Source organism: Gobio gobio, assembly GCF_949357685.1.
Source record: "Gobio gobio genome assembly, chromosome: 1".
In the NCBI taxonomy this organism is placed as follows: domain Eukaryota; kingdom Metazoa; phylum Chordata; class Actinopteri; order Cypriniformes; family Gobionidae; genus Gobio; species Gobio gobio.
This window is the reverse complement of record NC_137097.1, coordinates 86,948,705-86,961,204: the sequence shown is the minus strand read 5'-3', so window position 1 is coordinate 86,961,204 and position 12,500 is coordinate 86,948,705. Positions and strand designations below refer to the sequence as shown.

General features: G+C 45.6%; 1 protein-coding gene across 1 annotated transcript in view; it reads left to right on the top strand.

Annotated features, from left to right (window-relative positions):
- Nucleotides 1-1,680: 1,680 nt before the first annotated feature.
- LOC307130571 (epithelial membrane protein 1) overlaps nt 1,681-12,500 on the top strand; it is a 12,394-nt gene continuing 1,574 nt past the window's right edge. Inside the window, exons 1-3 of the mRNA XM_079823611.1 lie at nt 1,681-1,817; nt 2,215-2,294; nt 2,537-2,642. Of these exons, the coding sequence (XP_079679737.1) occupies nt 2,217-2,294; nt 2,537-2,642 (184 nt within the window). The 5' untranslated portion in view covers nt 1,681-1,817; nt 2,215-2,216. The remainder of the gene's footprint in view (nt 1,818-2,214; nt 2,295-2,536; nt 2,643-12,500) is intronic.

The following is a 12,500-nucleotide window of genomic DNA, read 5'->3' as shown; positions in this document are numbered from 1 at the left end:
AGCAGCTTGTTGAGTCAATGCCACGTAGAATTAAGGCAGTTCTGAAGGCCAAAGGGGCTCAAACACAGTATTAGTGTGTGTTCCTAATAATCCTTTAGGTGAGTGTATGTATTTCTCTGTACTACATGCTGTGCTTCTTCATACTTGAGATTGTCAGTCACCCTCAAGTTGTTCCAAATCTGTATGAGTTTCTTTGTTCTGCTGAACACAAAGGAAGATATTTGGAAGAATGTTTGTAACAAAGCAGAACTCGGCAGCCATTGACTACCATAGTATTTTTCTCCATACTATGTTAGTCAATGGAGACTGAGATCTGCTCAGATGTCTTTAATCATGGCCAAGTCATTTCATATTTTATTCCCAAAGGATTAATAAACGTTCAAATGAATAAACCGTATAAATCAACTGTCTTTGAATCCTTTAATTCTGACATAAAACAAGTAGGCCTACGTTTAATAGTGCATAGCCGGGCTTTATTCCTTGAGTGTGTATTCATACAGAAACAATGCATGACGTTCAACCTCTTATTGAAACAACAGTCAAAATGGATGGCTTGCAACGCGAGTGTTTTGAAAGAATTACAGTAGGAATGGGAAGGTCAAGGTACTGGTTGTCTCTGCAACTTCATACATCATCTGTCTTGGAAATCTGAAACAATAAAACTGCATATATATGCATCTTAAAATTAATACAAAGCATAGATGAAACGTACATGGTCTCCGATGTATGCACTTCATTCCATAAATCATCATCATCATCAGTTGACGACTGATCTGGGTGGGAGGCGAGCGCTGCCAGGGAAGTCTCAAAAACACACACACACACAAACCCAAAGCAAATCACACCCGAATGACGATTTGAACATTCACATTACAGGATGAACTTGTACATTTTAAACTTTCTAAAGTTTTTGTGCACTATTGTAAATCTACGAATTGTGTTTTGCATTTGTGAAATGTATTTTATGAATGTATAATTTTATTTTGAGCACGTAAATTGTTTTTTGTGCACGTGAATTTGGTTTCATGCATGTGAAATTGTCTACACATAGTTTTTTGCGAGAATTATTAATGAGTCTAATCTGTCTCCATATAACCATTCCTGATGAAGCCTTTCCTGAGCCAAGCTGAATTCTGGGATCTAGAGACTGATGGTCTATTTCTAATCAACGTTTTTATAATAATTTGACCAGTTTCTCAGTAAACATACGCTCAAACGACTCAACGGATCTAAAGCTCATGGAATCTGGTCCACACAAGACATTTGACAATAACGAGTGTGTGTGTGTGTGTGTGTGTGTGTGTGTGTGTGTGTGTGTGTGTGTGTGTGTGTGTGTGTGTGTGTGTGTGTGTGTGTGTGTGTGTGTTTCAGCGGTTGATGTGAGTGATGGTCTGTAAGAGGGCGTGGAGCATCTGTATTCACAGACTCAATACAGGACAATATTTACCAATGAATCACACAGGCTTTGAAGGAAACCCTGTGTGTGTGAGTGTGTGTGTGTGTGTGTGTGTGTGTGTGCGTGTGTGTGTGTGAGAGAGCCAGTGATTGGTGAAGTTATCAGTTACACAAAGATTTCACACAGCCGGCGGTAAAAGGGCTTGTCAGGACCTTCCCAAACGCCACACCCTTAGAGAGAGACACACTACAGGAATGAGAGGGGGCGGAGCCAGGGGAGGGGCTGGGCGGGGCCAGGGGCGGGGCCAGTCAGAGAGCTCCTGGAGGGATAGTTCAGGGTAAAGAGCTCCAGTCGGACACAGATCACATCTGGAAGTGTGCAGTCGCTCTCCTCCAGTGATCGGCCTTCTGTTATTCAGCAGGTAAGAGCTCAAACTCTTCTCATGTCTCTCAGCTCCACCGCTCTGGAGCTTTGAGGGGAACTGCTAGTGTGTGTGAGTGTGTGTTGCTGTCCGTGAGTGTGTGTCCGGCGGAGATTCCTGCGTTTGGTCAGGGACTCCAGGTCTTCATCTGCTCTTCTGTGTGATATTTAATGAAAATCCTGAGAGTGGTGGAGAAGCGAAGCGTGTGAGAGGCCAGAGCAGGCCTGAAGAGCGGAGGGAGTGGCAGATCTGTGCAATGCTGAAGACATGTTCCAACCCATCTCCATCCGCTCATTCATACCTGCTGAACACACACTCACACACCCTCTGTACAGGGCGGATTAGAGCTGCTGTTGAGACGTTCTGAGTGTGTTTTCTCTCTCTCTCTCTCCGTCAGTCATGTTGGTTTTACTCGCTGCCATCTTCCTCCTCCACCTCACCTGCATCGCTCTGCTGCTGGCCGCCACCATCCATAACGTGAGTTACACACACCACACTCGCCGCGGAGGGGGCGGGGCTTCACACACCCGCTCCTCAATTATTCATTAGCTCACTCTTACACGCTGTACTGTACCGTCTGTAACGCTCCTCAAACATGAGGAAATGTGTGACAATGCTGAAGGAGAAGCTCCTGGTGGATCCGCATGACCCAGGGACACCGGAAGCTTAGTTTGTCCCGTTCCCGCTGAAATGACGTGTGTTTGTGTGTGTTTGTGCAGGCCTGGTGGATGACCGACACTCTGTCCACTGATATTTGGGGTCGATGGACTCTGATGCAGAGCGGAGAGTGGAACTTCACCGAGATTCCTGGACACTATCCTAAAGGTCTGAACCGAGTTTTCCCTCTCAGTTTGAATGCGGCTTTATTTAGTTGTGCAGCCGTTAATGCGTCATAAAGCTGTGTTTGACGGCCTATTGTTGAGTTTCTAATTCACTCTTAGAACAAGCGGTTCTGTGTGGGTCTGTGTGTTTCAGTGTAGGTTCATAGCTTAATAATACAGAACCCATAACATTTACATTTACATTTATGCATTTGGCAGACGCTTTTATCCAAAGCGACTTACATTGCATTCAAGGTACACATTTTACATTTGGTCAATTCTTGCTTTCCCTGGGAATCGAACCCATGACCTTGGCGTTGCTAGTGACATGCTCTACTGTTTGAGCTATAGGAAAGCCATAAACAGTGAGATTTGTCTTTAATAATTCCTGTATTGGTGGGGAAAGTTACTTTTAACTCTTTCACCACCGGCGTTTTTTTGATAATTTTCACAAAACTTTCTTGGCCTCCAGAATATGTACTTCTATATGAATATTTTGAGAGAACAAAAAATATTTGCATTCTATTTTTTTCAAACAAACTATTGAATCTGGGCAAGTTTCATAGAACTAAAACAGTAATAGTGCCCTCTACCGTATAACAGTGTAAACACAGATGTGTAACAGCGCCCTCTACCGTATAACAGTGTAAACACAGATGTGTAACAGCGCCCCCTACCGTATAACAGTGAAAACACAGATGTGTAACAGCGCCCTCTACCGTATAACAGTGAAAACACAGATGTGTAACAGCGCCCTCTACCGTATAACAGTGAAAACACAGATGTGTAACAGCGCCCTCTACCGTATGTCAGTGAAAACACAGATGTGCAACAGCGCCCCCTACCGTATAACAGTGAAAACACAGATGTGTAACAGCGCCCCCTACCGTATAACAGTGAAAAAACAGATGTGTAACAGCGCCCTCTACCGTATAACAGTGAAAACACAGATGTGTAACAGCGCCCTCTACCGTATGTCAGTGAAAACACAGATGTGCAACAGCGCCCCCTACCGTATAACAGTGAAAACACAGATGTGTAACAGCGCCCTCTACCGTATAACAGTGAAAACACAGATGTGTAACAGCGCCCTCTACCGTATAACAGTGAAAACACAGATGTGTAACAGCGCCCCCTACCGTATAACAGTGAAAACACAGATGTGTAACAGCGCCCCCTACCGTATAACAGTGAAAACACAGATGTGTAACAGCGCCCTCTACCGTATAACAGTGAAAACACAGATGTGTAACAGTGCCCTCTACCGTATAACAGTGAAAACACAGATGTGTAACAGCGCCCTCTACCGTATAACAGTGAAAACACAGATGCGTAACAGCGCCCTCTACCGTATAACAGTGAAAACACAGATGTGTAACAGTGCCCTCTACCGTATAACAGTGTAAACACAGATGTGTAACAGTGCCCTCTACCGTATAACAGTGTAAACACAGATGTGTAACAGCGCCCTCTACCGTATAACAGTGTAAACACAGATGCGTAACAGCGCCCTCTACCGTATAACAGTGTAAACACAGATGTGTAACAGCGCCCTCTACCGTATAACAGTGAAAACACAGATGTGTAACAGTGCCCTCTACCGTATAACAGTGTAAACACAGATGTGTAACAGTGCCCTCTACCGTATAACAGTGAAAACACAGATGTGCAACAGCGCCCTCTACCGTATAACAGTGTAAACACAGATGTGTAACAGTGCCCTCTACCGTATAACAGTGTAAACACAGATGTGTAACAGCGCCCCCTACCGTATAACAGTGAAAACACAGATGTGTAACAGCGCCCCCTACCGTACAACAGTGAAAACACAGATGTGTAACAGCGCCCCCTACCGTATAACAGTGAAAACACAGATGTGTAACAGCGCCCCCTACCGTATAACAGTGAAAACCGTATAACAGTGTAAACACAGATGTGTAACAGCGCCCCCTACCGTATAACAGTGTAAACACAGATGTGTAACAGCGCCCCCTACCGTATAACAGTGAAAACCGTATAACAGTGAAAACACAGATGTGTAACAGCGCCCCCTACCGTATAACAGTGTAAACACAGATGTGTAACAGCGCCCCCTACCGTATAACAGTGAAAACCGTATAACAGTGTAAACACAGATGTGTAACAGCGCCCCCTACCGTATAACAGTGAAAACCGTATAACAGTGTAAACACAGATGTGTAACAGCGCCCCCTACCGTATAACAGTGTAAACACAGATGTGTAACAGCGCCCCCTACCGTATAACAGTGAAAACCGTATAACAGTGTAAACACAGATGTGTAACAGCGCCCCCTACCGTATAACAGTGAAAACCGTATAACAGTGTAAACACAGATGTGTAACAGCGCCCCCTACCGTACAACAGTGAAAACACAGATGTGTAACAGCGCCCCCTACCGTATAACAGTGAAAACCGTATAACAGTGTAAACACAGATGTGTAACAGCGCCCCCTACCGTATAACAGTGTAAACACAGATGTGTAACAGCGCCCTCTACCGTATAACAGTGAAAACACAGATGTGTAACAGCGCCCCCTACCGTATAACAGTGAAAACACAGATGTGTAACAGTGCCCCCTACCGTATAACAGTGAAAACACAGATGTGTAACAGCGCCCCCTACCGTACAACAGTGAAAACACAGATGTGTAACAGCGCCCCCTACCGTATAACAGTGAAAACACAGATGTGTAACAGCGCCCCCTACCGTATAACAGTGAAAACACAGATGTGTAACAGCGCCCCCTACCGTATAACAGTGAAAACCGTATAACAGTGTAAACACAGATGTGTAATAGCGCCCTCTACCGTACAACAGTGAAAACACAGATGTGTAACAGCGCCCTCTACCGTAAAACAGTGAAAACCGTATAACAGTGTAAACACAGATGTGTAACAGCGTCCTCTACCGTACAACAGTGAAAACACAGATGTGTAACAGCGCCCCCTACCGTATAACAGTGAAAACACAGATGTGTAACAGCGCCCCCTACCGTACAACAGTGAAAACACAGATGTGTAACAGCGCCCCCTACCGTATAACAGTGAAAACCGTATAACAGTGTAAACACAGATGTGTAATAGCGCCCTCTACCGTACAACAGTGAAAACACAGATGTGTAACAGCGCCCTCTACCGTAAAACAGTGAAAACCGTATAACAGTGTAAACACAGATGTGTAACAGCGTCCTCTACCGTACAACAGTGAAAACACAGATGTGTAACAGCGCCCCCTACCGTATAACAGTGAAAACACAGATGTGTAACAGCGCCCCCTACCGTACAACAGTGAAAACACAGATGTGTAACAGCGCCCCCTACCGTATAACAGTGAAAACACAGATGTGTAACAGCGCCCCCTACCGTACAACAGTGAAAACACAGATGTGTAACAGCGCCCTCTACCGTATAACAGTGTAAACACAGATGTGTAACAGCGCCCCCTACCGTATAACAGTGTAAACACAGATGTGTAACAGCGCCCCCTACCGTACAACAGTGAAAACACAGATGTGTAACAGCGCCCCCTACCGTATAACAGTGAAAACACAGATGTGTAACAGCGCCCCCTACCGTATAACAGTGAAAACCGTATAACAGTGTAAACACAGATGTGTAATAGCGCCCTCTACCGTACAACAGTGAAAACACAGATGTGTAACAGCGCCCTCTACCGTAAAACAGTGAAAACACAGATGTGTAATAGCGCCCTCTACCGTATATCAGTGAAAACACAGATGTGCAACAGCGCCCTCTACCGTATAACAGTGAAAACACAGATGTGTAACAGCGCCCTCTACCGTATAACAGTGAAAACACAGATGTGTAACAGCGCCCTCTACCGTACAACAGTGAAAACACAGATGTGTAACAGCGCCCTCTACCGTATAACAGTGTAAACACAGATGTGTAACAGTGCCCTCTACCGTATAACAGTGTAAACACAGATGTGTAACAGCGCCCTCTACCGTATAACAGTGTAAACACAGATGTGCAACAGCGCCCTCTACCGTAAAACAGTGAAAACACAGATGTGTAACAGCGCCCCCTACCGTATAACAGTGAAAACACAGATGTGTAACAGCGCCCTCTACCGTATAACAGTGAAAACACAGATGTGTAACAGTGCCCTCTACCGTACAACAGTGAAAACACAGATGTGTAACAGCGCCCTCTACCGTATAACAGTGTAAACACAGATGTGTAACAGTGCCCTCTACCGTATAACAGTGAAAACACAGATGTGTAACAGCGCCCTCTACCGTATAACAGTGAAAACACAGATGTGTAACAGCGCCCTCTACCGTACAACAGTGAAAACACAGATGTGTAACAGCGCCCTCTACCGTATAACAGTGTAAACACAGATGTGTAACAGTGCCCTCTACCGTATAACAGTGAAAACACAGATGTGTAACAGCGCCCCCTACCGTACAACAGTGAAAACACAGATGTGTAACAGCGCCCCCTACCGTATAACAGTGAAAACCGTATAACAGTGTAAACACAGATGTGTAACAGCGCCCCCTACCGTATAACAGTGTAAACACAGATGTGTAACAGCGCCCCCTACCGTATAACAGTGAAAACACAGATGTGTAACAGCGCCCCCTACCGTATAACAGTGAAAACACAGATGTGTAACAGCGCCCCCTACCGTATAACAGTGAAAACACAGATGTGTAACAGCGCCCCCTACCGTACAACAGTGAAAACACAGATGTGTAACAGCGCCCCCTACCGTACAACAGTGAAAACACAGATGTGTAACAGCGCCCCCTACCGTATAACAGTGAAAACACAGATGTGTAACAGCGCCCCCTACCGTATAACAGTGAAAACACAGATGTGTAACAGCGCCCCCTACCGTATAACAGTGAAAACCGTATAACAGTGTAAACACAGATGTGTAATAGCGCCCTCTACCGTATAAGAGTGAAAACACAGATGTGTAACAGCGCCCTCTACCGTACAACAGTGAAAACACAGATGTGTAACAGCGCCCTCTACAGTATAACACTGAAAACACAGATGTGTAATAGCGCCCTCTACCGTATATCAGTGAAAACACAGATGTGCAACAGCGCCCTCTACCGTATAACAGTGAAAACACAGATGTGTAACAGCGCCCTCTACCGTACAACAGTGAAAACACAGATGTGTAACAGCGCCCTCTACCGTATAACAGTGAAAACACAGATGTGCAACAGCGCCCCCTACCGTATAACAGTGAAACCACAGATGTGTAACAACGCCCTCTACCGTATAACAGTGAAAACACAGATGTGTAACAGCGCCCTCTACCGTATAACAGTAAAAACACAGATGTGTAAAAGCGCCCTCTACCGTATAACAGTGAAAACACATGTGTAACAGCGCCCCCTACCGTATAACAGTAAAAACTCAGATGTGTAACAGCGCCCCCTACCGTATAACAGTGAAAACACAGATGTGCAACAGCGCCCCCTACCGTAAAACAGTGAAAACACAGATGTGTAACAGCGCCCCCTACCGTATAACAGTGAAAACACAGATGTGTAATAGCGCCGTCTACCATATAACAGTGAAAATACAGATGTGTATCAGCGCCCTCTACCGAATAACAGTGAAAACACAGATGTGTAACAGCGCCCTCTACCGTATATCAGTGAAAACACAGATGTGTAACAGCGCCCTCTACCGTATAACAGTGAAAACACAGATGTGTAACAGCGCCCCCTACCGTATAACAGTGAAAACACAGATGTGTAACAGCGCCCTCTACCGTATAACATTGAAAACACAGATGTGTAACAGCGCCCTCTACCGTATAACAGTGAAAACACAGATGTGTAACAGCGCCCTCTACCGTAAAACAGTGAAAACACAGATGTGTAACAGTGCCCTCTACCGTATGTCAGTGAAAACACAGATGTGTAACAGTGCCCCCTACCGTATAACAGTGAAAACACAGATGTGTAACAGCGCCCTCTACCGTATAACAGTGAAAACACAGATGTGTAACAGCGCCCCCTACCGTATAACAGTGAAAACACAGATGTGTAACAGCGCCCCCTACCGTATAACAGTGAAAACACAGATGTGTAACAGCGCCCCCTACCGTATAACAGTGAAAACACAGACGTGTAACAGCGTCCCTTACCGTATAACAGTGAAAACACAGATGTGTAACAGCGCCCTCTACCGTAAAACAGTGAAAACACAGATGTGTAATAGCGCCCTCTACCGTATATCAGTGAAAACACAGATGTGCAACAGCGCCCTCTACCGTATAACAGTGAAAACACAGATGTGAAACAGCGCCCTCTACCGTATAACAGTGAAAACACAGATGTGTAACAGCGCCCCCTACCGTATAACAGTGAAAACACAGATATGTAACAGCGCCCTCTACCGTACAACAGTGAAAACACAGATGTGTAACAGCGCCCTCTACCGTATAACAGTGAAAACACAGATGTGTAACAGCGCCCCCTACCGTATAACAGTGAAAACACATGTGTAACAGCGCCCTCTACCGTATAACAGTGAAAACACAGATGTGCAACAGCGCCCTCTACCGTATAACAGTGAAAACACAGATGTGCAACAGCGCCCCCTACCGTATAACAGTGAAACCACAGATGTGTAACAGCGCCCTCTACCGTATAACAGTGAAAACACAGATGTGTAACAGCGCCCTCTACCGTAAAACAGTGAAAACACAGATGTGTAACAGCTCCCCCTACCGTAAAACAGTGAAAACACAGATGTGTAACAGCACCCTCTACCGTACAACAGTGAAAACACAGATGTGTAACAGCGCCCTCTACCGTATAACAGTGAAAACACAGATGTGTAACAGCGCCATCTACCGTATAACAGTGAAAACACAGATGTGTAACAGCGCCCTCTACCGTACAACAGTGAAAACACAGATGGGTAACAGCTCCCCCTACCGTATAACAGTGAAAACACAGATGTGTAACAGCTCCCCCTACCGTATAACAGTGAAAACACAGATGTGTAACAGCTCCCCCTACCGTATAACAGTGAAAACACAGATGTGTAACAGCTCCCCCTACCGTACAACAGTGAAAACACAGATAGGTAACAGCTCCCCCTACCGTATAACAGTGAAAACACAGATGTGTAACAGCGCCCTCTACCGTATAACAGTGAAAACACAGATGTGTAACAGCGCCCTCTACCGTATAACAGTGAAAACACAGATGTGTAACAGCGCCCTCTACCGTACAACAGTGAAAACACAGATGTGTAACAGCGCCCTCTACCGTACAACAGTGAAAACACAGATGTGTAACAGCGCCCTCTACCGTACAACAGTGAAAACACAGATGTGTAACAGCGTCCCCTACCGTATAACAATGAAAACACAGATGTGTAACAGCGCCCTCTACCGTATAACAGTGAAAACACAGATGTGTAACAGCGCCCTCTACCGTATAACAGTGAAAACACAGATGTGTAACAGCGCCCTCTACCGTACAACAGTGAAAACACAGATGTGTAACAGCGCCCTCTACCGTATAACACTGAAAACACAGATGTGTAACAGCGCCCTCTACCGTACAACAGTGAAAACACAGATGTGTAACAGCGCCCTCTACCGTATAACAGTGAAAACACAGATGTGTAACAGCGCCCTCTACCGTATAACAGTGAAAACACAGATGTGTAACAGCGCCCTCTACCGTATAACAGTGAAAACACAGATGTGTATCAGCGCCCTCTACCGTATAACAGTGAAAACACAGATGTGTAACAGCGCCCTCTACCGTATAACAGTGAAAACACAGATGTGTATCAGCGCCCCCTACCGTATATCAGTGAAAACACAGATGTGTAACAGCGCCCCCTACCGTACAACAGTGAAAACACAGATGTGTAACAGCGCCCTCTACCGTATAACAGTGAAAACACAGATGTGTAACAGCGCCCCCTACCGTATAACAGTGAAAACACAGATGTGTAACAGCGCCCTCTACCGTATAACAGTGAAAACACAGATGTGTAACAGCGCCCCCTACCGTATAACAGTGAAAACACAGATGTGTAACAGCGCCCTCTACCGTATAACAGTGAAAACACAGATGTGTAATAGCGCCCCCTACCGTATAACAGTGAAAACACAGATGTGTAACAGCGCCCTCTACCGTATAACAGTGAAAACACAGGTGTGTAACAGCGCCCCCTACCGTATAACAGTGAAAACACAGATGTGCAACAGCGCCCCCTACCGTATAACAGTGAAAACACAGGTGTGTAACAGCGCCCTCTACCGTATAACAGTGAAAACACAGATGTGTAACAGCGCCCCCTACCGTATAACAGTGAAAACACAGGTGTGTAACAGCGCCCTCTACCGTATAACAGTGAAAACACAGATGTGTAACAGCGCCCCCTACCGTATAACAGTGAAAACACAGATGTGTAACAGCGCCCTCTACCGTATAACAGTGAAAACACAGATGTGTAACAGCGCCCTCTACCGTACAACAGTGAAAACACAGATGTGTAACAGCGCCCTCTACCGTATAACAGTGAAAACACAGGTGTGTAACAGCGCCCTCTACCGTATAACAGTGAAAACACAGGTGTGTAACAGCGCCCTCTACCGTATAACAGTGAAAACACAGATGTGTAACAGCGCCCCCTACCGTATAACAGTGAAAACACAGATGTGTAACAGCGCCCTCTACCGTATAACAGTGAAAACACAGATGTGTAACAGCGCCCTCTACCGTACAACAGTGAAAACACAGATGTGTAACAGCGCCCTCTACCGTATAACCGTGAAAACACAGATGTGCAACAGCGCCCCCAACCGTATAACAGTGAAAACACAGATGTGTAACTGCGCCCCCTACCGTATAACAGTGAAAACACAGATGTGTAACAGCGCCCCCTACCGTATAACAGTGAAAACACAGATGTGTAACAGCGCCCCCTACCGTATAACAGTGAAAACACAGATGTGTAACAGCGCCCTCTACCGTAAAACAGTGAAAACACAGATGTGCAACAGCGCCCTCTACCGTATATCAGTGAAAACACAGATGTGTAACAGCGCCCCCTACCGTATAACAGTGAAAACACAGATGTGTAACAGCGCCCCCTACCGTATAACAGTGAAAACACAGATGTGTAACAGCGCCCCCTACCGTATAACAGTGAAAACACAGATGTGTAACAGCGCCCTCTACCGTATAACCGTGAAAACACAGATGTGCAACAGCGCCCCCAACCGTATAACAGTGAAAACACAGGTGTGTAACAGCGCCCTCTACCGTATAACAGTGAAAACACAGGTGTGTAACAGCGCCCTCTACCGTATAACAGTGAAAACACAGATGTGTAACAGCGCCCCCTACCGTATAACAGTGAAAACACAGATGTGTAACAGCGCCCTCTACCGTATAACAGTGAAAACACAGATGTGTAACAGCGCCCTCTACCGTATAACAGTGAAAACACAGATGTGTAATAGCGCCCCCTACCGTATAACAGTGAAAACACAGATGTGTAACAGCGCCCCCTACCGTATAACAGTGAAAACACAGATGTGTAACAGCGCCCCCTACCGTAAAACAGTGAAAACACAGATGTGCAACAGCGCCCTCTACCGTATATCAGTGAAAACACAGATGTGTAACAGCGCCCCCTACCGTATAACAGTGAAAACACAGATGTGTAACAGCGCCCCCTACCGTATAACAGTGAAAACACAGATGTGTAACAGCGCCCCCTACCGTATAACAGTGAAAACACAGATGTGTAACAGCGCCCTCTACCGTATAACAGTGAAAACACAGATGTGCAACAGCGCCCTCTACCGTAT